Consider the following 27,469-nt stretch of genomic DNA (forward strand, 5'->3'; position numbering starts at 1 on the left):
CATATGCCTGCATGTGTGCGCATTCCTACACACACCTGAATGTGTGCACATGTAATGCCAATGGACCCCGGTCGTCGGCGGATGGGATTGACCACTGGAGCTTAAAGCATGAGCTTCTTCCGCATGAGCTAAAAGCCATCTGGCTCTTAGTTAAAGCTGTAGAGCAGACTCATTAATCTCTCTTTTTAAGTGGTGCCACTCGATGGGACAGACCACCACACTCAGGAGGTGTGTGGGTTACATACACACCTACACACCCCTGCATGTGAACACACGCCCACATACATTCATGTTCATACACACATGCTTGTACACACAGTTGCCTGGGGTTGCCCACATATGCACACACACAGGCTCACACACTGCTTTCACTTTAATTTGCTCTGCTGGAACAAACCAGCCAAGCAAAGCCAGCTCTCTCCAGAGCCCCATGTGTGTCTGACGCTCCCTGCCTGGCCCTGGGCCTTTCACAGCCATAGGGAGAAGTGCCAGCTCCATGCCCAGGGCTGAGGTGATCGTCATTTCATAGGAGCAGGGCCAAGAAGGTTCCTACTACAGAGAGCAGCTGGAGTGGCAAGGGGAATTCCTGGGGCAGGAAGTGGAGCTAGTGGGTGCAGGGGAGCTCCCTGGGCAGGTCAGAGAAGGCAGCAGTTCAGAATCCCTGGGGAATTCCCGACTGAGGCAGGAAGCCGGCTGAGATAACATTAGCTGTGCAGTGAACGGGGACGTGCCACTGCAGTGAAGTCATCGCAGATTTCTCATGCAGTCCCAGCTAATCACAGGATATATAAGAGCCACCGGAGCCTCCTACTGCCCAGGAACGCCAGAGAGTGGGAAGTGTCTGGCTGCAGGGAAAAGGGGCCCATGGGAGCTCAGCACCAGGTAAGCGCTGTTCATTAGAAGGGGATGATGAAGGTTGGATCAAGTCTCCTTTCTTCTCCTGCCCATCTTAGACTCTTTTCTGGGACGAAGTGGCGCTGGAGCAGTGATCCCTCCTGGAGGCTGGGTACCCAGGCCTGGGCAAAGTGCCACACACAGGGGGTCTCCATGGCTTGGTACAATGCAAGGACCTTCCCATGCCCATAACACCCTCGCTCACCACTGGACAGAGCGCTCCCCCTCCCCACAGCACGGTTTGGTTAGGATGGGCGCCTTCTGCAGTCCTGAGCTTTCAGCTTTTCTCTGTCACTGCAGCCTGGGGTGACCCACTCCCCCATGTCTACCTCAGCTCCCCCATCTGGGCAATGCACAGTGACGCAGGAGCTCAGACCAACAAGGAGGATCCTCTCCCCGGGCCATGCGGATTCCTTGGCTAATCCCCATGTGGTGCTGTGGCCATGCCAGGAGCTATGTGGATCCTAAGAATCATCACTGCCCAGGAGACCTGAGCTCCATTCCTGGCTCTGCCACCAACTCCTTGGGCAGCCTGGACGGAGTCATTTCCCCTCTCTGGGCTCAGCTGCCCCCTGTCCCGACCTGTTACTGGTAGTTGCCAGTACTGACCCAGGCCACCGAGCACCATGGAGTGAAGAGGCCAATTTTATCAGGAAGTCAGATCCCCTGGCCGCCCACTGCCTGGGTCACCTCTCCCCCCAGGTGACGCGAGTCGCCCTCCAAAGCTATTGCTGGGCCTGAGGGGCAGCCACACAAACCATGCAGATGGGCAGCTCCCAGGAATCTCACCTGGGGGCGGGTTTCCCCTAGTGCCTGCTTCACACTCAGGGTCCATCGCCGCAGAAGTTTCCGCCCAAGCTAGGGCACTAACAGCAGCAGTGTGGTCATGGCAAAACACACGCACACACACACACACACACACACACACTCTCTCTACCTCTTTGGCAAGTCATTGGTTTCTCTTCTCCAGGCAGGGAGGACGAACCCATCTGACCAGGCTGGGTTGCTCCAGAGCTAAGGGAGCTGGGTGACAGAGGTGGGCGGTGGCTGTGGATTGGGACTGTCACTTCCCCCTCTGCCCATCCAACAGAATCACAGCAAACAAAACCAGCTCAGCCCGCAGGGGAAGAGTTCAGTCCAGAGCCTGGTGCATTCTGGGAGCAGGGACAGTAGAGAGAAAGGGCAGACACAGAGCAGCTCTGAACACTCTGCACACAACTGCCTGCCCTGACGTGGAACCCCTGCTATCCCAGCCCTGAGCATCCCAGGCACCCTTCTGCTGGTGCCCCTCAATCCCACCCACAGCCCCTGCTATCCCAGCCCTGCCCCCAGCTCTCACGCCTGACCCGCAGCCCCTGCTATCCCAGCCATGAGCACTCCAGTCACATCTCTGCTGGCACCCCTCACTCCTGACCCGCAGCCCCCAGCTCTCTCATCCCTATCTTGTTTTCCTCCCTCTCACCTCTGTTCCTGCTGTGCTAAGGCTCCAGCGGCGCTGTCTGGCCCTGTTCATTTCCCTCCAGGAGCTGCCATACCAGCACACAGAACCTGGTGCGTGGTGAATGGGAAAGCACCCACCGAGCACACAGAACACTCAGCATGGCCTTCCAGCACAGCAAAGAGTCGCTGGGATGAAGGTGGAGGGGGACAGACCAGGGCAGGGTTTCTCCTGGGTAGGGTCTGCTGCCCCCCCCCGAGGCCCCCATGGCAAATGTTGCACCTTGCCCACCCCCCTGACACCACTGGGAGCTGAGTGCTCAGAGCAGGAAATCAGGGTGAGCCCAGGACAAGGATGATGTGATTGTCCCAGGCCAGGAGATTCAGCTGGAGTTCAAGGTACAAGCTGGACAGGCTGACAATGTTCAGTCAGGGCCCCAAAGACCTCAGCTCTCCTCCCCCTCCTCCACTCCCCGCATGGTGCCATGAGCTGGGAATCTGAGAGAACTGCAGGTGTCCTTAGAAGTCAGGCCATTCTGGGGACCCCTGGAAAGTCCAGTCCTAGTGGCGTGGCAGGGGCAAACCAGTGCACCAGGGCAGGGAGCAGAGCTCTGCTGTTCAGGGGAGCCTGGCAAGGATAGCTCCACAGGCAGCCTGGGGGATGGGCCAGGGCAGGGCTGTTTGCGGGCTCGACTGCACTTCCACACCGGAGGGTGCTGTACTCACCAACCTGAGGAGCAGTGATTTATCCCTGGGCCCTTGAGTTCTGCTGAGAGGGGTCTAACAGCAGCCAGAGGCTGGGCATGGAAGCTAGATGGACCCAGACTGGAAATAAGATGCAAATTACTAACATTGACACAGCCTAGCCGGGCCACAGGGACTCCCCAGCACCAGGGATTTTCAATCCAGCCTGGATGATTTCCAAAGATCTGCTCTAGTCTCAGCTGGAATTGTCTGGGGAAAGGTCTCTGGCCTGTGCTGGGGGAGGGAGCAGGCTAGAGGATCTCTGCAGCCCCCCTCCACTGTGAGTGTCCCTGGCTGCACTCTGGAAATCCGCATCACCTGCCTCCCCTTAGCGAGGGCCTGGTCACTTTAGAATCTCCTCCCCCTCCACCCCCATCCGGCATATCAGCACCATGCCAGGATAGGTGCTGGGGAGCCCTACCAGCCCCAGGCAGCCAGCGCTGAGCCATTCATACCAGGCCAGAGGTCTTCTCAGGAGCCCCTCAGCCACCGAGATCCAGGGCTGACTCCCCAGGGAGCCACCCAGCTCCAGAGCCCACTTCCCATCCGGAGCCCACAGCCCAAGTCCCTCCCCTGCAGTGCATGGGGGCTCAGCCCTTCATGGAGACATGTCTACACTAGATGTGAGCTGTGTCCTCTGGCTCCAAGGACACAGCAAACCCAACCGAGCCCACTGACTGCTGAGCCTGGCAGCAGTGCACTGATGGGCACATGGCCAAGGCTTATGCAGGGAGACCTAGTGAGCGGCAGAGCCATTGGCAGCCCAGCCCTGCCGTGCCTGCTGCCCGCATGGGACCTGCTTCATAGGTGCCACTCAGGGCACAAGCTGGGGCAGCATCCCCATCTCCTGGTGTAGCCTTTCCAGGAGACCCAGCTGCCCCTAACTGGCCCTCGTCTGTTTGCTTTCAATCAGATCCGTTCATGAACTCTCCCCTTGAATTGCGTCTATCACTCCTTCAACTGCCAGGGCTTGCAGTCCCTATCTGTCACACACACATGAACACACCCACACACATGCACACACGCACACAGGCACTTGTGCATGCTCATGCACACGTGCACAGACACACATGCACATTCATGCATGTGTACACAAATGTACACATGAATGCACACACGCGCACACACACACCCCTTTCTGCTTTTCTTCCCCCTCTGTTCTTGCCTGTTTAGAGCAGGTCTGGGTTTCTCTCTTGGTCATACCTGTGGGTGCCTGTCTCCATGGCTGGCAGGTCAGGCAGTTGTCCTGGGCGTGATCAGCCTGCTCGCATGCACACAGGGGACTCTCCTCACCCATCTGCCTGTGCTCCATGGGGTTTGTAAATCCCGAACAGCCAGGTTCTCCCTCTCCACCCACCATGTCCTCTGTGGGCCACACTGGGGTTGAACTGGGGAGCCAGAACTGAAAGCAGAGCTGCTCTGACTGGAGCTCATGAGCCAGGGCTCCCTGGCTGGGGCTGGACAGCACTTGCCCCCAATCACCTGCCATGGCTACTTGGTGGCCAGGGATAGATATTTCCCTGAAGCCCCGGGTAAGATGCCCCATCTTGCTCCGGCTTGCCTCCATTGCTCGCTCCACAGAGAGTAACAGTCACCACCCTGAGGTGACACTCAGGATCAGCTGGGTACTGCCCCCTCTGGCCTCCTGCCTAATCCCCTGTGGGGGCTCACTGCATCCCATGCTTCCCTCCTGCCTTCTGAGTTACTCCGGGTGTGCAGGCAGCAGGCCTGGGGCCTCCAGAGCAACAGAAAGTGATGGGATGGGAGGGAGTAGGGAGCTCCGTGGAAGAGGGACAGGAGGGGACAGAGCAGGCTATGGCAGAGGGACAGGGGGAGCAGGAAGCTTTGAGGCAGGGGGACAGGAGCAGGCAGGGAGTGCAGGGATGGAAAGACAGAGGGAGCAGGGAGCCCTCAGGCAGGGGGACAGGAGGGGGCAGGGAGGGCTGGGGCGGAAGGACACTCTGGGACACATGACATATGAGGAGAGTATGTAGTTTGCATCTGTGGAGGCTGGTAGGGGCAGTATGCTGGGAGAGAAGCTGAGCCCTGCTTAGGGGGCAGGGCTTCTCTCCTTTGGGGATCCTATAAAGGTAGCCAGCCAGTCAGGCAGCGACATAGGCAGCTGCAGCGGCACAGGAGCCAGCAAACAGAGCTGTAAACAGGGGAGTTTACAGGGGGAGACTTAGGCCTGGTCTACACTACGCGTTTAAATCGAATTTAGCAGCGTTAACCGATTTAACCCTGCACCCATCCACACAACGAGGCCCTTTATAGCGATATAAAGGACTCTTTAAAGCAGTTTCTGTACTCCTCCCCGACGAGAGAAGTAGCGCTGAAATCGGTATTGCTATGTCAGATTAGGGTTAGTGTGTCCGCAAATCGACGGTATTGGCCTCTGGGCGGTATCCCACAGTGCACCATTGTGACCACTCTGGAAAGCAATCTAAACTCGGATGCACTGGCCAGGTAGACAGGAAAAGCCCTGTGAACTTTTGAATTTCATTTCCTATTTGCCCAGCATGGAGCTCTGATGAGCACAGGTGGCGATGCAGTCCCAAATCCAAAAAGAGCTCCAGCATGGACCGTACGGGAGATACTGGATCTGATCGCTGTATGGGGAGACAAATCTGTTCTATCAGAGCTCCGTTACAGAAGACGAAATGACAAAGCATTTGAAAAAATCTCCAGCCTATGATAGACAGAGGCCACAGCACAGTGCTGTGTGACAAGCATAACAGAAAGCCAAAGAATCAAATGGACGCTCATGGAGGAAGGGAGGGGGTACTGAGGACTCCAGCTATCCCACTGTCCCCGCAGTCTCCTAAAAGCATTTGCATTCTTGGCTGAGCTCCCAATGCCTGAAGTGTCAAAAACATTTTCCCGGGTGTTTCAGGGTATATGTCGTCAATTTACACCCTTCCCCTCCTCCCGAAAGAAAAGGGAAAAAAAACGTTTCTTGCCTTTTTTCAATGTCACCCTATGTCTACTGCATGCTGCAGCGCTGAACACCAGCATCCCCTTCCCGGTGGCAGACGGTACAATATGACTGCTATCCCTCATCATCATCAGCCCATGAGTGCTCCTGGCTGGCTGGCCTCTGCAAGGTCTGCCGGGGGCGCCTGGATAAAAATGAGAATGACTCCTGGTCACTCCCGGCAGATGGTACAGAATGGCTGGTAACCATCTTCATCATAGCAACTGGAGGCTGAGCTCCATCACCCCTCCCCACCCCTTTCATGTCTAAAGAAAAGATTCTGTACTGCCTGGACTATCATAGCAGCGGGAGGTTGGGCTCCTCTCCCCCGCCACCCTTTAATGTCCTGCCTGGACTATCATAGCAGCTGGAGGCTTCCTCCCCCTCATTTTATCTCACTAAAAAGTCAGTGTTTCTTATTCCTGCATTCTTTATTACTTCATCACACAAATGGGGGGACACTGCCACGGTAGCCCAGGAGGGTTGGGGGAGAAGGAAAGCAACGGGTGAGGTTGTTGCAGGGGTACCCCCTAGAATGGCATGCAACTCATCATTTCTGCGGGATCTCTGGGGCTCTGACACGGAGTGGCTGTGCTTTCTGGTTCTCTAGTACACTTGCCCCATATTCTAGGCAGGACTGACTCTATTTTTAGACAAAACATAAAGAAGGGAATGACCCAGGGAGTCATTCCCATTTTTGTCCATGCGCCCCCGACCGACCTCAGCGAGGCCAGCCAGGAGCACCCATGACAGCAGTAGATGGTACAGAGTGGCTGATAACCTTCATCTCATCACCAATTTACACTGGCATGGCAGACGCTGCAATAGGGATGGTAACTGTCTCTGCTACCTTGCAAAGGCAAATGAATGCTGCTGTGTAGCGTTGCAGTACCACCTCTGTTAGCAGCATCCAGTACACATACGGTGACAGTGACAAAAGGCAAAACAGGCTCCATGGTTGCCATGCTATGGCATCTGCCAGGGCAATCCAGGGAAAAAGGGCGCAAAACGATTGTCTGCCGTTGCTTTCACGGAGGAACGATTGAGTGACGACATTTACCTAGAATCACCCGCCACACTGTTTTTGCATTGGGATCTCAAGCCAGAATTCCAATGGGTGGGAGAGACTGCGGGAACTATGGCATAGCTAAGGGATAGCTACCCCCAGTGCAATGCTCCAGAAATCGACGCTAGCCTCGGTACATGGATGCACACCGCCGAATTAATGTGCTTAGTGTGGCCGCATGCACTCGACTTTATACAATCTGTTTTACAAAACGGTTTATGTACAATCGGAATAATCCCGTAGTGTAGACATACCGTTAGAGACCTAGGCTGAGGAACTGACAGCCTAGTGAAGGGAGTGGGTGGTGTTCTGCCGGTGTTCTGGTGCCTGTTGGGGGTTTGTTTTGGTTTGTGTTTCCTGGACTAACAGGTTTTAGGTGGGAAGGCTATGACCGATACAGAGGCAGCAGTGAAAGACACATTGAGGATGACTGGATGTGGAAGCTGTGGCATGTACATGATCCTGGAGGGGGTACCTGAAAAGAGTTTCATCTGCATGAAGTGCCGTCTGATAAAGCTGATGGAAGAAAAGATCCGAGGATTGGAGATGCAGGTGGAAACTCTGGTAGAGTGTAGAAGGGGGTTCGAGCGGATGATGGAGCAAAGACATGAGGAGGCTGAAGGGATAAGCTCAGACTTGCAGATGGAAACAGGACCAAAGAATTCTGAGGGGAGACAGCTGGGTGAGGAAAGTGGACGGTGGAAGCGTGTGACTATGAGAACCAGGCAGAGGAAAAGACTGGCCAGTGAAGGACAAATAGAGCTCAGGAACAGGTTTGCAGAGTTGGAAAATGAAGAAGGGGCACAGCAGGCGCTCGCTGAAGGTGAGAGGGCAAGGAAAAAGAGAAGAGCAGCTAGTTCTATAGGAAGAGGGGAAGAGTCAATGGAGATAACACCAAATATGAGCCCCAGGAGGATACAGGATAGGTTGCGGAGGATTGCAAGGGACAATGGAAATTGAGAGGACTTGCAGCCAGAGGGAACAGGGGATAGACCGGAGAATCACATTGTCACCAGGAAAAGGCAGGTCTACGTGATTGGGGACTCCTTACTGAGAAGAATAGACAGGCCTGTAACTAGAGCTGATGCAGAGAACAGAAGGGTGTGCTGTCTGCTGGGTGCTAAGATACGAGATGTGGACCTGAAGCTGCAAAGGATCCTAATGGGAGAGGGCAAGAATCCGCTGATTGTCCTTCATGTGGGAACAAATGATACAGCTAGATTCTCGTTGGAACATATCAAGGGAGACTATGCCCGACTGGGGAAGATGCTTAAGGAAATCGAGGCTCAGGTGATCTTCAGTGAGATTCTGCCTGTTCCTACAGAAGGGCAACAAAGGTGTGACAAGATTATGGTGATCAACAGATGGCTCAGGCAGTGGTGCTATAGGGAGGGCTTTGGGATGTACGGCCACTGGGAAGCAATCACGGACAGAGGACTGTTCTCTCGGGATGGACTTCACCTGACTAAGGAGGGAAATAGACTTCTAGGATGGAGGCTGGCACAACTGATTAAGAGAGCTTTAAACTAGGAATTTGGGGAAGATGGTTGGGAGATATCCAGGTAATCTCCACGCCGGAATTCAACATTGAGAGGGAGGAAAACAAAGTAAGAGAGGATGCAGCCGTGGGCAGGAGAATGGACATAAGCAGGAACAGTAGTATAGATACCAGTCTAATTGGTGATAAAGGTGGTAGAATGTCTGTGCCTAATTGGGTAAAGAATGTCAGTGAAACCAAACGGCAAAAATTAAGATATTTGTACACTAATGCGAGGAGCCTAGGTAACAAAATGGAGGAACTAGAGCTACTGTTTCAGGAAGTGAAACTGGATATTATACAGATAACAGAAACATAGTGGAATAGTAGTCATGACTGGAGTACAGGTATTGAAGGCTATGTGCTGTTTAGGAAAGACAGAAATAAAGGCAAAGGTGGTGGAATAGCATTATATGTCAATGATGAGGTAGATTGTAAAGAAATAAGAAGGGATGGAATGGACAAGACAGAGTCTGTCTGGGCTAAAATCACACTGGGAAAGAAAGCTACTTGAGCCTCCGCTGAGATAGTGTTTGGGGTGTGCTATAGACCACCGGGATCTGATTTGGATATGGACAGAGACCTCTTTAATGTTTTTAATGAAGTAAACACTAATGAGAATTGTGTGATCATGGGAGACTTAAACTTCCCAGATATAGACTGGAGGACAAGTGCTAGTAACAATAATAGGGCTCACATTTTTCTGGATGTGGTAGCTGATGGATTTCTTCACCAAGTAGTTGAAGAACCAACAAGATGGGATGCCATTTTAGAGTTGGTTTTGGTGAGTAGTGAGGACCTCACAGAAGAAATGGTTGTAGGGGACAACCTTGGTTTGAGCGATCATGAGCTAATTCAGTTCAAACTACATGGAAGGATAAACAAAAATAGATCTGGGACTAGGGTTTTTTATTTCAAAAGGGCTAACTTTAAAGAATTAAGGAAATTAATTAGGGAAGTGGATTGGACTGAAGAACTTGTAGATCTAAAGGCAGAGGAGGCCTGGAATTACTTCAGGTCAAAGTTGCAGAAACTGTCAGAAGCCTGCATCCCAAGAAAGGGGAAAAAAAATCATAGGCAGGAGTTGTAGACCAAGCTGGATGAGCAAGCATCTCAGAGAGGTGATTAAGAAAAAGCAGAAAGCCTACAAGGAGTGGAAGATGGGAGGGATCAACAAGGAAAGCTACCTTATTGAGGTCAGAACATGTAGGGATAAAGTGAGAAAGGCCAAAAGCCATGTAGAGTTGGACCTTGCAAAGGGAATTAAAACCAATAGTAAAAGGTTCTATAGCCATACAAATAAGAAGAAAACAAAGAAAGAAGAAGTGGGACCGCTAAACATTGAGAATGGCGTGGAGGTTAAGGATAACACTGCTCTACAGCCAAAATGCTTCTGAAATAAATGTAGTCCAACTTTACTAATTCTAGGTCACTGAGAACGAAAATGATTCTTAAAATTGTTGATTGGCTCTAGTTTTCAAGATATGCTATTGGGTCAGTATATACGACCCTTGACTTGGGAATGGCGGAGGATAAGTGAGTTATAAAGGGAAGGGATCTCAATGTAAACCAGAAATGACTAAAATACATCTTTAACTGGATCTATGAATAAATCTATGACTGGGTTTGGACAGTACTTGCTTTTTAGGCAAAACAATGAATGATGCAATCTGAAGCTGGTATTGCATCATACATGATAAGAATTGCATCATGTTATTCCTAGAAGTCATGGATGATGCAATCATAACGAAGGGCACTCTGCTGAACAAATTGCCCTATATCAGCTCTAGAAATCATACAGTGTCGTGCTCTCTTATTTGTCAGTGTTTGATTTTGCAAAGGGACACATTTCTGTTTAGCCAAAGCGAGCAGAGATGCCTCGTACTTGTGTGAACAGTGCAGATAACTTCTGCTATGTTTGTGGTGAAGTGACTTTTGCATCACAAAAGCGCAGTCTAACCACTATGGTTAATAAAGCCTATCACCTTTCTTTTGGCTGCAAAATTGGAGATCAAGACAAGAGGTGGGCCCCACACATATGCTGCAACCCTTGTGCAACAAATCTTCACCAGTGGTTGAACAGGAAAAGGAAATCTATGCTTTTTGCAGTGCCAATGATTTGGAGAGAGCCAACAGATCATACCCGCAATTGTTACTTCTGCATGGTGCCTCCAGTTGGGAAAGGTGTGTCAAAGAAGAAAAAGTGGACTGTGCGTTATCCAAACATTCCATCAGCTATACGCCCAGTACCCCACAGAGAAGGACTGCTGGTTCCTGATGCACCAGAATCATTCTCACTTGAGTCAGACGAGGAAGAGGAAGAGGATGAAACTTCTAGTCCTGAACCATCAATGTCACAGGACCCACATTTTCTCCCATCCTCCTCCTCTGAAGCACACCTCATAACACAAAGTGAACTGAATGACCTTGTCAGGGATTTGGAACTACCCAAGAGTAAGGCAGAGCTGTTGGGCTCCAGACTACCTCAGTGGAATCTCCTGGCAGGCTATCAGGGCAAATGGAGCCCATCAATGCTTGCAGACTATTGCTGGACAGTGACAAGAGATGCTCCATTTAATGAATACAAGACACAAGCCAAGAAGCGCCGAGTAGACACTGAATAGGACTAAACTATGTACATAATAGTTTTTTGCCTTTTGTTTCATACTAAATTTTATTTACATAACCCTTTTGCTGATTTTTAAAGTGTTACATAAACGGGACAGGTGAAATATTATCATGTAAAGCAACCATAAACACATGAAAAGACCTAGGTTTACAATTTATGATTAAAACTCTACTATCTACACAATATACATAGACATAAAATGTAAAAACGTAAATATCTTAGAAACAGTAGCCAATCAGTTGTTTAAATTGTCATATTTGAATTCAGCACATCAAAATACATAATAAATAGTACATTTTATCTCTGAAGCAGACGACTTCTCAAAAATTGTAGACCAGTGTAATCTAGGCATGGCCCAATATCTAAACAAATACTTTGCCTCAGTCTTTAATGAGGTTAATGAGGAGCTTAGGGATAATGGTAGGATGACAAATAGGAATGAGGCTATGGAGGTAGATATTACCACATCCGAGGTAGAAGCCAAACTCAAACAGCTTAATGGGACTAAATAAGAGGGCCCAGATAATCTTCATCCAAGAATTTTAAAGGAACTGCCAGATGAAATTTCAAGCTCATTAGCAAGAATTTTTAAGGAATCAGTAAATTCAGGGGTTGTATCTTATGACTGGAGAATTGCTAACATAGTTCCTATTTTTAAGAAAGGGAAAAAACGTGAGCAGAGTAACTAAAGGCCTGTTAGTTTGACATCTGTAGTATGTAAGGTCTTGGAAAAAATTTTGAAGGAGAAAGTAGTTAAGGACATTGAGATCAATGGTCATTGGGACAAAATACAACATGGTTTTACAAAAGGTAAATTGTGCCAGACCAACCTGATCTCCTTCTTTGAGAAGGTAACAGATTTTTTAGACAAAGGAAACGCAGTGGATCTAATTTACCTCGATTTCAGTAAGGCATTTGATATGGTTCCACATGGGGAATTATTAGTTAAATTGGAAAAGATGGGGATCAATAGGAAAATTGAAAGGTGGATAAGGAACTGGTTAAAGGGGAGACTACAACGGGTCATACTGAGAGGTGAACTGTTAGGCTGGAGGGAGGTTACTAGTGGAGTTCCTCAGGGATCAGTTTTGGGACCAATCTTATTTAATCTTTTTATTACGGACCTTGGCACAAAAAGTGGGAATGTGCTAATAAAGTTTGCGGATGACACAAAGCTGGGAGGGATTGCTAACACAAAGAAGGACCAGGATATCATACAGGAAGATCTGGATGACCTTGTAAACTGGAGTAATGGTAACAGGATGAAATTTAATAGTGAAAATTGCAAGGTCATGCATTTAGGGAGTAATAACAAGAATTTTAGTTATAAATTGAAGACACATCAGTTGGAAATAACAGAGGAGGAGGAGAAGGACCTCGAAGTATTTGTTGATCACAGGATGACTATGAGCCGCCACTGTGATAAGGCCTTTAAAAAAGCTAATGCGGTTTTAGGATGCATCAGACGAGGTATTTCCAGAAAAGATAAGGAGGTGTTAGTACCGTTATACAAGGCACTGGTGAGACCTCATCTGGAATACTGTGTGCAGTTCTGGTCTCCCAAGTTTAAGAAGGATGAATTCAAACTGGAACAGGTACAGAGAAGGGCTACTAGGATGATCCGAGGAATGGAAAATCTGTCTTATGAAAGGAGCCTCAAAGAGCTTGGGTTGTTTAGCAAAAGAAGGTTGAGGTGGGATATGATTGCTCTTTATAAATATATCAGAGGGATAAATATTAGGGAGAGAGAGGAATTATTTAAGCTTTGTACCAATGTGGACACAAGAACAAATGGATATAAACTGGACACTAGGAAGTTTAGACTTGAAATTAGATGAAGGTTTCTAACCGTTAGAGGAGTAAAATTCTGGAACAGCCTTCCAAGGGGAGTAGTGGGGGCAAAAGACATATCTGGCTTTAAGACTAAGCTTGATAAGTTTATGGAGGGGATGGTATGATGGGATAGCCTAATTTTGGCAATTAATTTGGCAACTGATCTTTGATTATCATCAGGTAAGTATGCCCAGTGGTCTGTGATGGGATGTTTGATGGGGTGGGGTCTGAGTTACTACAGAGAATTCTTTCCTGAGTGCTGGCTGGTGAGTTTTGCCCACATGCTCAGGGTTTAACTGATCACCATATTTGGGATCGGGAAGGAATTTTCCTCCAGGGCAGAATGGCAGAGGCCGTGGAGGTTTTTTGCCTTCCTCTGCAGCATGGGGCACGGGTCACTTGCTGGAGGATTCTCTGCAGCTTGAGGTCTTCAAACCACAATTTGAGGACTTCAATAACTCAGACATAGGTTAGGGGTTTGTTACAGGAGTGGGTGGGTGAGATTCTGTGGTCTGCATTGTGCAGGAGGTCAGACTAGATGATCATAATGGTCCCTTCTGACCTTAAAGTCTATGAGAGGCTGAGGGAATTGGGCTTGTTTAGTCTGAAGAAGAGAAGAGAGGGGGAATTTAATAACAGCCTTCAACTACCTGAAGGCGGGGTCCAAAGAGGATGGATCTAGGCTGCTCTCAGTGGTGGCAGATGGCAGAACAAGGAGCAGTGGTCTCAAGTTGCAGTGAGGGAGGTCTAGGTTGGATATTAGGAAACACTATTTCACTGGGAGGGTGGTGAAGCACTGGAATGGGTTACCTAGGGAGGTGGTGGAATCTCCATCCTTAGAGGTTTTTAAGGCCTGGTTTGACAAAGCCCTGGCTGGGATGATTTAGGTGGTGTTGGCTCTGCTTTGAGCAGGGGGTTGAACTAGATGGTCTCTTCTATTCTATGACAGAAGGGGCAGGGAGCCCTGGGGCAGAGGGACAGGAGGGGGCATGGAGAGCTGGGATGGAAGGAGGGTGCAGGTAGTGCTGGGGCAGATGGACAGGAGGGGGCAGGGAGGGATGGGATGGAAGGACAGGAGGGGGTGGAGGGTGGGGTGGAAGGACAGGAGGGGATAGGGAGCACTGGGGCAGAGGTACGGGGGTCAGGGTTCCCTGGTGGCAGAGGGACAGGACGGGGCAGGGAGGGCTGGGATGGAGGGACAGGAGGGGGTAGGGAGCCCTCGGGTGGAGGGATGGACTGGAGGATTGCCGGGAGACAGGGGCAGTTGACTCTGGACAGGATGAACAAGCCTGTGGACAGCCAGGAGGGGGCGCTGCAGTGACTTTGCTGCAGGCTGGCTGTGTTCTGGGGCCTGTGCCATCCCTAAGGGGAATGCTCTAGGGGTAGGGGGAATCTCTGTGTTTGTGGAGGGCTGTGGGGCTGCAGATTCTCATGTGCGCTCAGCGGCGAGGCTGAGCCATCCTACCCCATGTGTCACCCACTCCCCAACCAGCCCCTGAACTCTGACGCGCAAGCTCAGCTCCAAGGTGAAGGGGCAAAGTCTGGGAGTGCACAGCACTGCCCTTCACCCACCCACAGGTGCAGCAGCCCTGGGGACGGAGACTTTGACACCCGTCTATTGATTTTTGCTGTGTCCCTGTAGGGAGCCATGCTGTTAGCTCCTTCCTAAGACCAGGAGACTGGCGCTGTCCTTGGAGAAGATGGGCCAGACAAAGCTGTGGTTCCTCGCTGTGCTGCTGGGTGTCTGCACCTGGCTGGAGCCTGGCAAAGGTAGGTGCATAGGCGGAGCTGCTCTGCAGTGGGGAGACCTGTGTGATTGCTAGAACAGCTTAGGTGAGGTGAGAGGCTGAAAGGGATGGGAATAAAACCACAGCTTTCCTTTCTGATACCAGCCCAGGTCACGGGGAAGAGGTGGGGAATATCACCCTGATGGTTCTTTGCCTCCTGCGTTTCATTCAGCTCCTGCACTGGAGCCAGAGGGTTCGGTTTCATGCTAGCTTAGCGCTGCCCTGACAAATACCACCAGCCCCAGGGAGTGTTTGTGTGACTGGAGAGTAAAATTGCATCTGTCCTTTCCTGATCATCCCTAGAGGCTCAGGATGAGTGAGGGGGCTGGGGGCCAGGAGGTTCGAGGCTTGGGACAGGCTTCTGCAAGTTTCACTTTGCTTCTAATCCACTTCTAGTCAATTTCTCTCCTAGGCTCTCATGTACCCCCAGATGCAATATCTGGACTAGGAAAGCTGCAGGGGATCGCAAAGCCACCCCCACGTGGTAAGAAATCATGAGTCTGACCCCCTGAATCATGAGATTTAGAAGAAACAATACATTCTGAGAGCTGATTCTTTGTGTTCTGGTTTTGGAGCCATTGGGGTCACACTGGGGTCACCTCTGCTGGCAGGAGAGCTAGAAACTCACCTTTTTTATAATGACAGATGAGATTCTGACCTATCCCAGGACTGCAGAAGCTGGGTCTTTAGGTAAAAGCTCCGCTCTCAGCAGGCTCTCATTAGGACCCCAAGCATGGGAGTGCTCGCTGGGGGATGTCTGACCAACATGAAATCTAGTGCATTTAAACCTAGTTTATGAAGATCTAGCTACCTCGCTCGCTGAGGTACTTGGGGACCCCATTACCAGAGTGTCTGAGCACATCTCCATCTTTAACATGTCAACGCTCACGCAACATGGGGCAGAGCTATGCCCAGTTTGAGAGATGGAAACTGAGGCTAAATAAGGGTATGTCTACACTGGGACTGGAGGAGCAGACCTCCTGTTTTGCCTGCAAATACCCAACCAACCAGCAAGGGGAAAGTGACTGTATGGGGCACAGAATGAAAGTGACTCGTTGCAATCTGCTGCCTAATGATCAAAGGAGCTAGCTGGGAAAGTGTGGTGGGGGTGGCTGGGGTGGGATTTATTCCCTCCAGTCGCTCTCAGTGAGTGGGATCTCAGGGATCACCTGGGACGATAGCAGGGGATGCCAGGCATACAGGAGTGGAGGGTTCACATTGTCCCGTCTCTCTTAAGTGTTATGTTTCTTCAAACTATTTTACAAAACAACCCGAAATCTTCAGCCTGAGAGTTGGGCAGCGACCGTGCTCTCTACACAGCATTAGCAATACAGGGACCCCACACTGGCAGAGCGGGATCCCAAACAGCCATGCGTGTTAATGATGTACAAACACCCGGCCCTTGGGCAGGGGTCTGGCTGGCTTCTGCAACAGAAAGACAGGGATGCCACTAGAGGTATCAAACTATTAAAGGGACATTACCCAAATCCTGTACACTACATACTCTTCCTCCTTTAGTGCGAAAGGGTAGGCCAGAAAGAATTACCAATGTATTACTATCAGTAATACACACCATGCTACAAATTACTGCCAACTGCAAAGGAATCCAAATAACACTTCAGGTTGTCTTCTAAGCCCCTGGGGAGGTACTCCAGCATCCTCGGTGCACTCCACATTGCCATCAGCAAGCTGAATGAAATCATCTGATGCTGCTCTTGCCACCTGGGGCAACATGTTTTGCCCTGACCATCCCATCTTCTGTGTATGCTCCAATATCTTGCAATTCCAGCAGAGTGTGTCCTTGAGCCAATCACTTGTATTGCAAGACAGTTTGTGACAGCGAAAGCAAACAGCTTTCCAGCGGGCTCTGAGTTGTGTTCTCTGCTTGACCCCCAATGTATCTGTGGCACAGATCACTTGATGCTGTTGAAACTCTGTAGCATCTTTAGTAGCCGCCTCCATTGATGCAGCAATTTCTTGGGCACACCCTACAGCCAAATCAGCCTGTCAATATCCGGGTTTGGATTGCTTCATTTTGCAGACCACACACTGATCAGTCCTGTGTTGCCTCATTTCAACTGTCTCTAAACTAGCAGCGCTCTGTTAATTTCCTTAATCCAGCCGCACAGTCAGGAACAGTTTCAGTTGCTTTTGGACTCCATCTCGAAATGTGGAGATGCCCTGGCTGCAGCCACCAGCAGCCTGGGGGAGAGATGGTTTGGTAGGATTCCCACAGTCTCTGCCAGTGGGGTGTCTGATGGTTTGTAGGGGCTGTTAGGCCACACAGCTTGAACCCCCAGTACACCCAGGGCTTGTTTTCATGATGCTGCAGTCCGGACTCCAGGGTATAACCTGCAGAGTACTCTGCTGTGTATTGCTCTCAGTGCCCCATGTAGACGCTGCTGGCATGAACGAAAGGGCACCGAGTGCACATTAGTGTAGCCCTGTTTAAACAGGTCTAGATCAGCATGAGCTTCCCTTTAGAGCATGCCAGCAGGTCACATGGGGCAGTCTGAACACAGCACGTTAGAGCAGTTCACACCCCTCAGTCCAGACCACAGCGCCATGTGGACAAGACCTCAGTAAACTGCCACAACGGCAACAGTTCTGTGCTGTTCCAGTCCCTCAGCCCAGGTGGCCCAGAGCACCACTGAGCTCTCAGACTAGCCTGTTTTCCCCAATAGCACCCATCCCTGGGAGTGCAAAACTTCTTGACTTGGGCTGCCCGTTGCTTGGCCCAGTGAGCAGTGCAGGGGCCAGGCAGCCAAGCAGAGATCTGACAGCCTCTCCTGCTCCTCCCCTCCCAGGCTCTCTCCCGTTTCACATGAACTCCGTGATCCAAGTCGTAGAAGTGCTGGAATCTCACCACCTGGACGGACACCTCAACCTGACCATGACGGAGCTCGCCCGGGGCCTGGGCTGCTGTGACAGCGAGTTCTACCAGCTCCTGCTGGGGGAGGCACCCGCCGTGCCCCCAGACCTGCCCTTCCTGAGCCAGGAGCAGAGATCCTTCCTCATGCGCCTCGTGAAGCACGAAGTTCATGCCTCCTCGACTGAGCAGGGGGTGGTGTTGCTCCCTGATGGCACCACAGTGGCCGTGAGCCCCTTGTTGGCTGGGATTGAAGCAGGGCTGAAGGGGAGGCGGGAGGTGCCGCTGCCCCCTGAGGCTTTAGAGCTTTTGCTAGTTACAACTGAGCCTTTGAACCAGACACATCTGGAGCTGCCCCTGACTATAGACACCCTCTACGCAGTGACCATTGCCAAGGCCCTGGGCGTGGCCTTTCTCCTGGCCCAGGCCAATGAGAGCCAGGTGCCCATGGGGCCGAATGGCTGCTGGGACAGTGTGTCCGAGCCCCAGAACTTCACCCTCCTGGGCCGCCCGTCACCCCTCACTGATGCCTTCATCAATGGGGCACTGGACGGGGTGATCCTGGGGGCACACCTGGCAGGGCAAGGTGAGCCCGCAGCCCCGCTGAGCACCCTGCTGAGAGAGTACTACACTGGGGACGGCCTGGCCGGGGAGAGCCAGGCCAGAAGCAACTTCAGGCGCCAGAACTTTGTGCAGCTCACCGAGGCTGGGCAGCTGGAGGAGCAGGTGGTGCGTTCCCTCCAGCTGCTCCGAGCGCTACCTCGGATGGCGCCGCTGCTTAGCGGGGTTGGGGATGAGGAGCTGCTGGCTGCTGCGAGCCGGGCGGTGCAGGAGTTCACGGAGGCCTACCTGGGTAGGTGCTTATTTCTCTCCCCTCACCAGCCAGGGCGATGCTACACTAACAGGACTACATGGTTCTAGAGATGAGCCTGGAGCAAATGCCAACCCCTGGCCCACGTGGGGCTTACAGTGCCACCTCCTGAATCCCAGGTCCCGGGCTGTGGGGAGTCCCATTCAGATCTGAACTCTAGAACCCCAGATCCACACTTCGGGGACTGCCCATTGCAGGAGACAGTGCAGCTCTGGGGCCTTGGGTCTGGTTCTGCCCCTTGCAGGTCACGGTGTGGCTCTGGGCCTCGGGTTCGGTTTCCCCTTGCAGGTCACAGTGTGGCTCTGTGCCTTGGGTCTGGTTTGCCCCTTGCAGGTCACAGTACGGCTCTGGGCCTCAGGTCCGGTTCTGCCCCTTCCAGGTCATGGTGCAGCTCTGGGCCTCGGGTCCAGTTCTGCCCCTTGCAGGTCACGGTGTGGCTCTGGGCCTCAGGTCTGGTTCTTCCCCTTGCAGGTCACGGTGTGGCTCTGGGCCTCAGGTCCAGTTCTGCCCACTGCAAGTCATGGTGTGGATCTGGGGCCTCGGGTTCGGTTCTGCCTGTTGCAGGTCACAGTGTGTCTCTGGGCCTTGGGTCCGGTTCTGCCCATTGCAGGAGACGATGCGGCTCTGGGGCCTCTGGTCTGGTTTGCCCCTTGCAGGTCACGGTGTGGCTCTGGTGCCTTGGGTCCGGTTCTGCCCCTTGCAGGTCACGGTGTGGCTCTGGGGCCTCGGGTCCGGTTCTGCCCATTGCAGGTCACGGTGCGGCTCTGGGGCCTCGGGTCCGGTTCAGCCCCTTGCAGGTCACGGTGCGGCTCTGGGGCCTCGGGTCCGGTTCAGCCCCTTGCAGGTCACGGTGCAGCTCTGGGGCCTTGGGTCTGGTTTGCCTCTTGCAGGTTACAGTGCGTCTCTGAGGCTCAGGTCTGGTTCTGCCCGTTGCAGGGAGACGGTGCAGCTCTGGGCCGCAGGTCTCGTTCTGCCCATTGCAAGGAGATAGTGTGGCTCTGGGGCTCACATCCGGTTCTGCCCATTGCAGGGAGATGGTGTGACTCTGGGACTTGGGTCTGGTTCTGACCATTGCAGGTCACAGTGTGGCTCTGAGGCTCGGGTCTGGTTCTGCCCATTGCAGGCCACGGTGCATCTCTGGGCCTCGGGTCCGGTTCTGCCTGTTGCAGGTCACAGTGTGGCTCTGGGGCTCGGGTCCAGTTCTGCCCGTTGCAGGGAGACAGTGCAGCTCTGGGCCTTGGGTCCAGTTCTGCCCATTGCAGGTCACGGTGTGTCTCTGGAACTCGGGTCCAGTTCTGCCCATTGCAAGGAGACAGTGTGGCTCTGGGGCTCAGGTCTGGTTCTGCCCATTGCAGGGAGACGGTGTGGCTCTGGGGCTTGGATCCGGTTCTGCCCATTGCAGGTCACAGTGTGTCTCTGGAACTCGGGTCCAGTTCTGCCCATTGCAGGTCACGGTGCATCTCTGGGCCTCGGGTCCGGTTCTGCCTGTTGCAGGTCACAGTGCATCTCTGGGCCTCGGGTCCGGTTCTGCCCATTGCAGGTCACGGTGCATCTCTGGGCCTCGGGTCCGGTTCTGCCTGTTGCAGGTCACAGTGTGGCTCTGGGGCTTGGGTCCGGTTCTGCCCATTGCAGGGAGATGGTGCAGCTCTGGGCCTTGGGTCCGGTTCTGCCCATTGCAGAAAGACGGTGCAGCTCTGGGCCTTGGGTCCGGTTCTGCCCATTGCAGGTCACGGTCTGTCTCTGGAACTCGGGTCTGGTTCTGCCTGTTGCAGGTCATGGTGTGGCTCTGAGACTCGGGTCCGGTTCCGCCCATTGCAGGTCACGGTGCATCTCTGGAGCTCAGGTCCGGTTCTGCCTGTTGCAGGTCACGGTGTGGCTCTGGGGCTCAGGTCCGGTTCTGCCCATTGCAGGTAGACCATGTGGCTCTGGGCCTCAGGTCCGGTTCTGCCCGTTGCAGGTCACGGTGTGTCTCTGGAACTCGGGTCTGGTTCTGCCCGTTGCAGGTCACGGTGTGTCTCTGGAACTCGGGTCCGGTTCTGCCTGTTGCAGGTCATGGTGTGGCTCTGGGGCTCGGGTCCGTTCTGCCCATTGCAGGGAGACCATGTGGCTCTGGGCCTTGGGTCCGGTTCTGCCCACTACAGGTCATGGTGCGGCTCTGAGGCTTGAGTCCGGTTCTGCCCGTTGCAGGTCACGGTGTGTCTCTGGAACTCGGGTCTGGTTCTGCCTGTTGCAGGTCACAGTGTGGATCTGAGGCTCGGGTCCGGTTCTGCCCACTGCAGGTCACGGTGTGTCTCTGGAACTCGGGTCTGGTTCTGCCTGTTGCAGGTCACAGTGTGGCTCTGAGGCTCAGGTCCGGTTCTGCCCATTGCAGATCACTGTGTGTCTCTGGAACTCGGGTCTAGTTCTGCCCGTTGCAGGTCACGGTGTGTCTCTGGAACTCGGGTCTGGTTCTGCCCGTTGCAGGTCACGGTGTGTCTCTGGAACTCGGGTCTCGTTCTGCCTGTTGCAGGTCATGGTGTGGCTCTGAGGCTCGAGTCCGGTTCTACTCATTGCAGGGAGACCATGTGGCTCTGAGGCTCGAGTCCGGTTCTGCCCGTTGCAGGGCACGGTGCGTCTCTGGGCCTCGGGTCCGGTTCTGCCTGTTGCAGGTCATGGTGTGGCTCTGGGGCTCGGGTCCAGTTCTGCCCGTTGCTGTGAGACGGTGAGGTTCAGGTCCAGTTCTGTGTTTGGGCCCCTCTTTCATTTGAAACACACCCCTTTGGGAGTGGGTTCCCCACATTGTCCCTTCTCCTAAAGTGGGAGGGGAACCTGCCAGTAAACTTTTTTTTTTTAAGCATTTTTTTGAAAACATGTGGAAGAAAACCCCCCAAATGGCTGGAAGGGATTGAACATTTCTCATTTAGAAACTGCTTGTTTCTTGTTCAGAAGCAGCCTGGCTAGGCTTCCCCTCCTGGCAGCGTGTTCCCTACCTCGGCCCCACAGTGTCCTGGGGATGGTAGGGGGCAGCATTACACAACTGTACCAGGAGGAAAACTGAGGCACGCTGGGGTGGGGACTTGTGGGATACAGAGGGAACTGTGGTCAGAACCAGATCTCCCAGCATTCAGCTATTCCTCTCGCTCTGGCAAATAGACTGCAATGCCAGGCATGAGGGGCTTGGGTTCAGGGGGCGTGTGTCTCACCCTGTGCGTTTGCCTCCAGAATGCCCAGCTGTCATTCCCCGCTGCATGTGGGGGGCCAGGCCCTACAAGGGGACTCCCACGCAGCTCAAACTGCCCCTGAGCTTCGTGTACATCCACCACACCAGCTCACCCAGCCAGCCCTGCCGGACCTTCCCCGAGTGCGCTGCTGACATGAGGGCCATGCAGCGCTTCCACCAGGACGACCGTGGCTGGGATGACATAGGCTACAGGTGAGCAGGGGCATGGCCTTCCCAGAATGCACTGGGCTCGGCTAGTGCCCATCAGATGGTTTGGGACTGGGCAGCCCATGAGAAAGCCTAGGGGGAGGGCCCTTGCCGCCTGGAGCTTTGCATCCCTGAAACAGCACTGATGACGTGCAGTGTCTGCTGTGTCCTGACTCTGCTTCAGGCCTCCCACCAAGCCCTGCAGCAGATCCTTGGCCAGCTTGAGCCTTCACAGTCCTGGCTACAGTGTACACTGATCACTGGGGGCCTCAGTGCGGGCTGTGACTCCTTGACATAAAAGCAACTCTCCTTTGCCTGCTGGAGGAATTGGGGCTATGACACATAGGTGAGCAACTTTCATTCCACCCTGACAAGAGCAGTGGGTGCCATACCTCCCCAACTCACTTCTCCCTTCCCATTCCCTCCCTGGTTCTGAGCATCCTTCCCCCTAGTCTGGATGCCCATCCCCACCTTAGAACCACCCTCTGCTCCACAGAGGTCACTAGCCTCCTATTGCTCAAACACAGCCCCCCACATGAGAGGACAGGACAGGCCCTGAGGCAGGATTCTGACCCCAGCAGCTGCCCCCCGCCACATTGCAATATACAGTCTTGATGATTCAACAGGAGTAGCTTCCCCAAGCTGAGGGAGAGGATGAGCCAAACAGATGGGGAGGAAACATTTGGACAGAAAAAAAAATGTGAATGGAAATTGGGAGTTTTTTAAGAAGAATTTATTAGGTGTCCAAAACACCATGACTCCATGATTCAGAAAGAGGGTGATTGTGGCTAAAAGCCCATCCTAGCAAAATTAGAAATAAAAAAGCAATATATAAAAAACAGAAAAAAAGAAATGGATGGCAATCAATATAAATTAGAAATGGTGAAAGGTAGGAAATTGATGAGGAAGCTACAGACACCAGAGAAAAATACATGGCTGGCAGGGCTAAGGATAATAAGGAGTTTTTAAAGTATATTAGAAATAAAAAAATATTCCCAACAATAACATAGGCCCATCACTAGACGAAGATGGTAAAATTGTTCATAAGAATGCAAATAAGGCAGAAGTATTAAATAAATATTTCTGTCTGTATTTGGAAAGAAACAGGATGATCTTGATTCACATGGGGATGATGAAGAAGGATTTTAGGCAACAGCTACTAGGGTAAACATTTTAAATTAGTAAACCCTGATAATTTGCACCCAAGAATCCTAGAAGAGTTGACTGAGATCTCCAGCCCAAAGATGTTCATTTTTAATAAATGATGGGATATTGAGGAAATTCCAGAAGACTGGAAGCGTGCTAATATTGTGCCAATATTCACAAAGGGTAAGCAGTGTGATCTGGGTAACTGTGGGCCTGTTAGCCCAACATCATCCTCAGGCAAACTAAGGAAAAACCTGAAAGAGGATTTATTTGATAAAGAATTAAACAATAGGAATATAATTAATGCCAGTTAATGTTAGGGGGCTTATTCCTTCACCCTCTCACTTCCCTGGTCCTTCTCGCATGAACAGAGAGAAACAATACCCAAAATCCAAAGGCGCAAACAATTCGATGTTTATTGGGGTGAACTTCCAGCAAGCCTGATTCTAGTTTCCTTCCTTAGTGTGCCCCTTCCCAGCTCTGACACCACAGAGTCTTGCCTGTGTCCCTGTTTCTGTTCTCATCCCCTGTTCCTGTTCCCATCCCCTGTTCCCATTTCCCCCTTTAGCAAAACATGATCCCAATTCCCTTACCCCTATCCCCAGTCCCTGTTCCCATCCCCGCCTTACTTCCTGATTGACTGCAGACTATATAGTAAAACTTGAGTTCAGCTTAGCTATTCCTTAACCAATCATTTTACTGAAATTTAACTAACCAATCCTAACATGTAACATGGTTATTTAACCAATTATATCCCACCACCCTAATTGGTTTACATCCAACAAAATTAATTATACAGCAGACAGAAACAGACACAAAACCAGACAGAGATTATACAGACAAACCATAGGGAAGTGGAGATTACAATGATAGAATAATACTGAAATGAGGATTTCACATCCCAGCTATTGATAAGTGAGTTCTTGCCAGACAGGATGCTATCAAACTAAGTTTCCTTTTACATCTTCTAGGCTCTTCCCTTTCTCTAGAGGTGATAGGAATGTCAGGACAGGATTGTATTCCTAATAGCCCAATAGCACCTTATTTCACTGTGACTAGTTTGGAATGTGAGGATGTGACCATACACTTCCCAGTTTATGGCTGGTCTCTTCTGCTTAGCTGAAGAACCAGGCCTCAGACTGTCACAGTAAGAGAAGGCCATTACATAGACAGAGAGTGATTTTGATTCTTTCTTTTATATCTCTATAACTAGCTAAGTGATAAGAATACACCTAAATTCTTTAAGTATAGGCCTTTGCAAACAGACCTGAATATCTATATCCTAACAGTCAACACGATTATATTGAAAATAGGTCTTGCCAAACAAACCGGATTTCATCCTTTGAGAATATTACAAGTTCAGTTGACAAAGGTAACTATGTAGATGTAATAGATTTTTGAAAGGCATTTTACTTAGTACCACATGGTATTCTGATTACAAAATCAGCACTATACACTGTCAATAGAGCATATATTAAATAGATGAGGCACTGGCTAAATGACAGAACTCAAAAACTAGTTGTCAATGGGTAACCATCATCAAATGGAAATGTTTCGAGGGACGCTTCACAGGGATTGGTTCTGGGCCTGGCACTATTCAACGCTTTTATCAATGATCCGGAAGTAAATAAAAAATCGCTGCTGATAAAAGATTAGCAGGGTGGGAAGTAATGATGAAGACAGAGCAGTCATACAAAATGATCAGGTTTGCTTGGAAACCTGGGTCCAGTCAAAAAAATGCATTGTAATACAGTTGCATGCAAAGGTCTCCAGTCTAGTACCAAGGTCACACCTACAGTGTGGGGGCCTATATCCTGGAAAGCAGGGGCCAAAAAGCCTTTTGAGGTCATAGGGGGACAAACAACTCAACATGAGCTCCCCCATGGAATGTTGTAGCACAAAAAGAGGTGCGGAGGCTGATTTTCCCTCTGTCTACGGCACTGGGGGGACCAACACTGGCATACAGTGCCTCCTTCAGGTGTCCACGGTTTTAAAAGGATGTGGGGAAATTGGAGAAGGTGCAGGAAAGAGCCACAGTAATGACATGTGGGCTGGAGAATGTGCCCGACAGCAAGACACTTGAAGAGCTCAATCATTTTAGTTTATCACAAAGATAGAGCAGTGACTTGCTGAGCCACTTGCAGAGAACACTGGGTACTGCCGGGCTGTAGCAGAGAATGGCACAACCAGACACAGTGGCTGGACGTTAAAGCCAGACAAATTCAAACTAGAAATCAGGCACAAGTGTTTACCAGGGAGGGGGTGAATCACTGGCACAAACTCCAAGGGAAAGTGGTGGATTCTCCAGCTCTTGATGGCTCCAAAGTCAGGCTGGGGGCCTGGCTGGCAGATGCTTTAGCCAAACACAAGTTACTGGGCTTCAGGCGGGAGTAAGTGGTGAAATTCTCTGGCCTAGCTTATACAGGTTCCCTATAGTCTTAAATGCTGTGAAACCTGAATCCCCAAGGGCAGGGACGTGCCTGGTACAGGGCTTTGTCCCTAAGGACTGCCAAGCTCATGCAGACAGCCAGACCTGCTCTGGTCTCATGGGCACCACCTGAGAGAGCCATTCAGTTCCAAGTGCTGGGAGAGCCTGCTGAAGGAAGTGAGGTAGGTGAGATTTGCAGGGCAGCAGGCCAGTGCCACTCAAAAAAGGGCCAGGAGGGAGCACAGCTTGGTAAAATGAATCCATGCAAACCCCTATAAAGGCCTGGCTGCAAATTAAAGCTTCCTTCCTCTATCCCTGTGGACACCCAGGAGGCCATGGGGAACCCCATCCACCCTCCCTGGGTTGGACTGGCACCCCTGTTTGGCAGCCAACCCACGTCTCTCTAGTGGGCTGAAAGCCCAGATCCAAACTGCAAGGGAAACAGGATCTGTCTCCCTCTCAGCTTCTGTCTGCTCTTGCCCTGCTGCAGCTTCGTGGTCGGATCAGATGGGTACATGTACCAGGGCCGGGGTTGGCACTGGGTTGGCGCTCACACCCGTGGCTACAACAGTAAAGGCTACGGCGTGAGTTTCATTGGAGACTACATGGATACGCTGCCGGAAGCATTTGCCCTCACACTGGTGCGTGACAATTTCCTGCCATGCGCGGTGAAGGGCGCCAAGATCCGGGCCAACTACACAGTGCATGGGCACCGGCAGATGGTGCACACTGCATGCCCGGGGAACCTACTCTACCGGGAGATCCAAACATGGCAGGGCTTCAAGGTGAGACCTCTCCTGCATGCTCCCCAGCACTCCCTCTCCACTAGGGGGCACTCTGCTAATGGGGCTGTGGGTGTGTGAAGATGCTATGAAGGCTTCCAAGCCAGTGGCCCGTCTTGTAATCCCTCCACCCCAGCAACAAGGGCTCCCATCAGGGATTGCTCCCCTGCAGTCTACAGGGGAGTCCAGCCCCCAAAGTCATGAGACTGGCTCAGACTGCATGAGATGTCTCCAGCTGATCACTGCTGGGTTCTGGCTCCTTGCCTTATGGTTCCTGAGCTGTTCGGACTCACAGTTTCCAACTTTTCTCTCCAACCCCCAGGGCTTTCTAACTGGAAGCTGAGATTTGTTCATCGCCACCTGCCCCTGGGGATGGTGAAATGGCATGCTCCGGCTGCCCTGGGCAGTTCCAGGGAGCTGGCTCTTTTGGCCTTGCTCATGCCCTGGGCAGGCTCTCTGGAGCTCAGTGTGTTGGAGTGCGGGAGGCTAGAAGGAATCGGGCATTTCCTGGACACACTGAGATCAAACCCATGTTTTCTTTCTTTGCTTTTGCAGTGAGAACTCCCGGCCATGGGTCATGATCCAGGTAATGACCCAGTTCAGGACACATCCCACCAGGACCATGCTTTCAGACTGCCATGGGAGCAGGCTGCAGCATCCTATTCCCAAGACGGTGGCTCAAGGGAGGCCAGGGGGGCTTTGCTAGCCCCAGTAGTTACAATGTGCTGCTTTGCTCCTGTACTGAAAATCCCCCTCCAATAAAGCAGGTCATGGGAACATGATTCAGTGTCACTGCAGCCTGGCTTCCATTTGAGAGTCCCAATGCCATCACCCGGCTAAGCAGAGCAAAGTGCTCCTCAAGGGCCCCCTCATTACCCTTCCGTCCCCACTGTGACTGAGGCGGGGAAACTGAGGGACAGAGGGGGGATGTGACTTGCCTATGGTCACCCATCCGGGCAGGGTGGATTAAATAATGAACTGAACCCAGAAGTCCTGGCTCAGACTCTTGTCCCCAGCCCTTCAGGATTGCAATCCCTCGGACAGGGGACTTGATAGTCTCTGGGTC

General features: G+C 51.8%; 1 protein-coding gene across 1 annotated transcript; it reads left to right on the plus strand.

The window, feature by feature from the left end:
• The first annotated feature begins 651 nt into the window (after positions 1-651).
• Positions 652-27,185, plus strand: PGLYRP2 (peptidoglycan recognition protein 2). The gene is made up of 7 exons (XM_030545520.1): positions 652-882; positions 14,757-14,884; positions 15,314-15,385; positions 17,709-18,623; positions 21,843-22,053; positions 26,112-26,406; positions 26,959-27,185. The coding sequence occupies exons 2-7, from the start codon at positions 14,815-14,817 to the stop codon at positions 26,959-26,961; spliced, it is 1,566 nt and encodes a 521-aa protein (XP_030401380.1). The 5' UTR covers positions 652-882; positions 14,757-14,814; the 3' UTR covers positions 26,962-27,185.
• The last annotated feature ends 284 nt before the right edge of the window (positions 27,186-27,469 follow it).

This window comes from Gopherus evgoodei, unplaced genomic scaffold, assembly GCF_007399415.2.
Source record: "Gopherus evgoodei ecotype Sinaloan lineage unplaced genomic scaffold, rGopEvg1_v1.p scaffold_37_arrow_ctg1, whole genome shotgun sequence".
NCBI lineage: Eukaryota > Metazoa > Chordata > Testudines > Testudinidae > Gopherus > Gopherus evgoodei.

What these genes read in the sequence shown, in the direction of transcription:
- PGLYRP2 (XM_030545520.1), top strand. Translation starts at nt 14,815, where the DNA reads ATGGGCCAGACAAAGCTGTGGTTCCTCGCTGTGCTGCTGGGTGTCTGC. An exon ending in CGCAAAGCCACCCCCACGTG is followed by an intron (nt 15,386 to 17,708) that starts GTAAGAAATCAT and finishes CTCCCCTCCCAG; the next exon opens with GCTCTCTCCCGTTTCACATG. An exon ending in TGGGATGACATAGGCTACAG is followed by an intron (nt 22,054 to 26,111) that starts GTGAGCAGGGGC and finishes GCCCTGCTGCAG; the next exon opens with CTTCGTGGTCGGATCAGATG.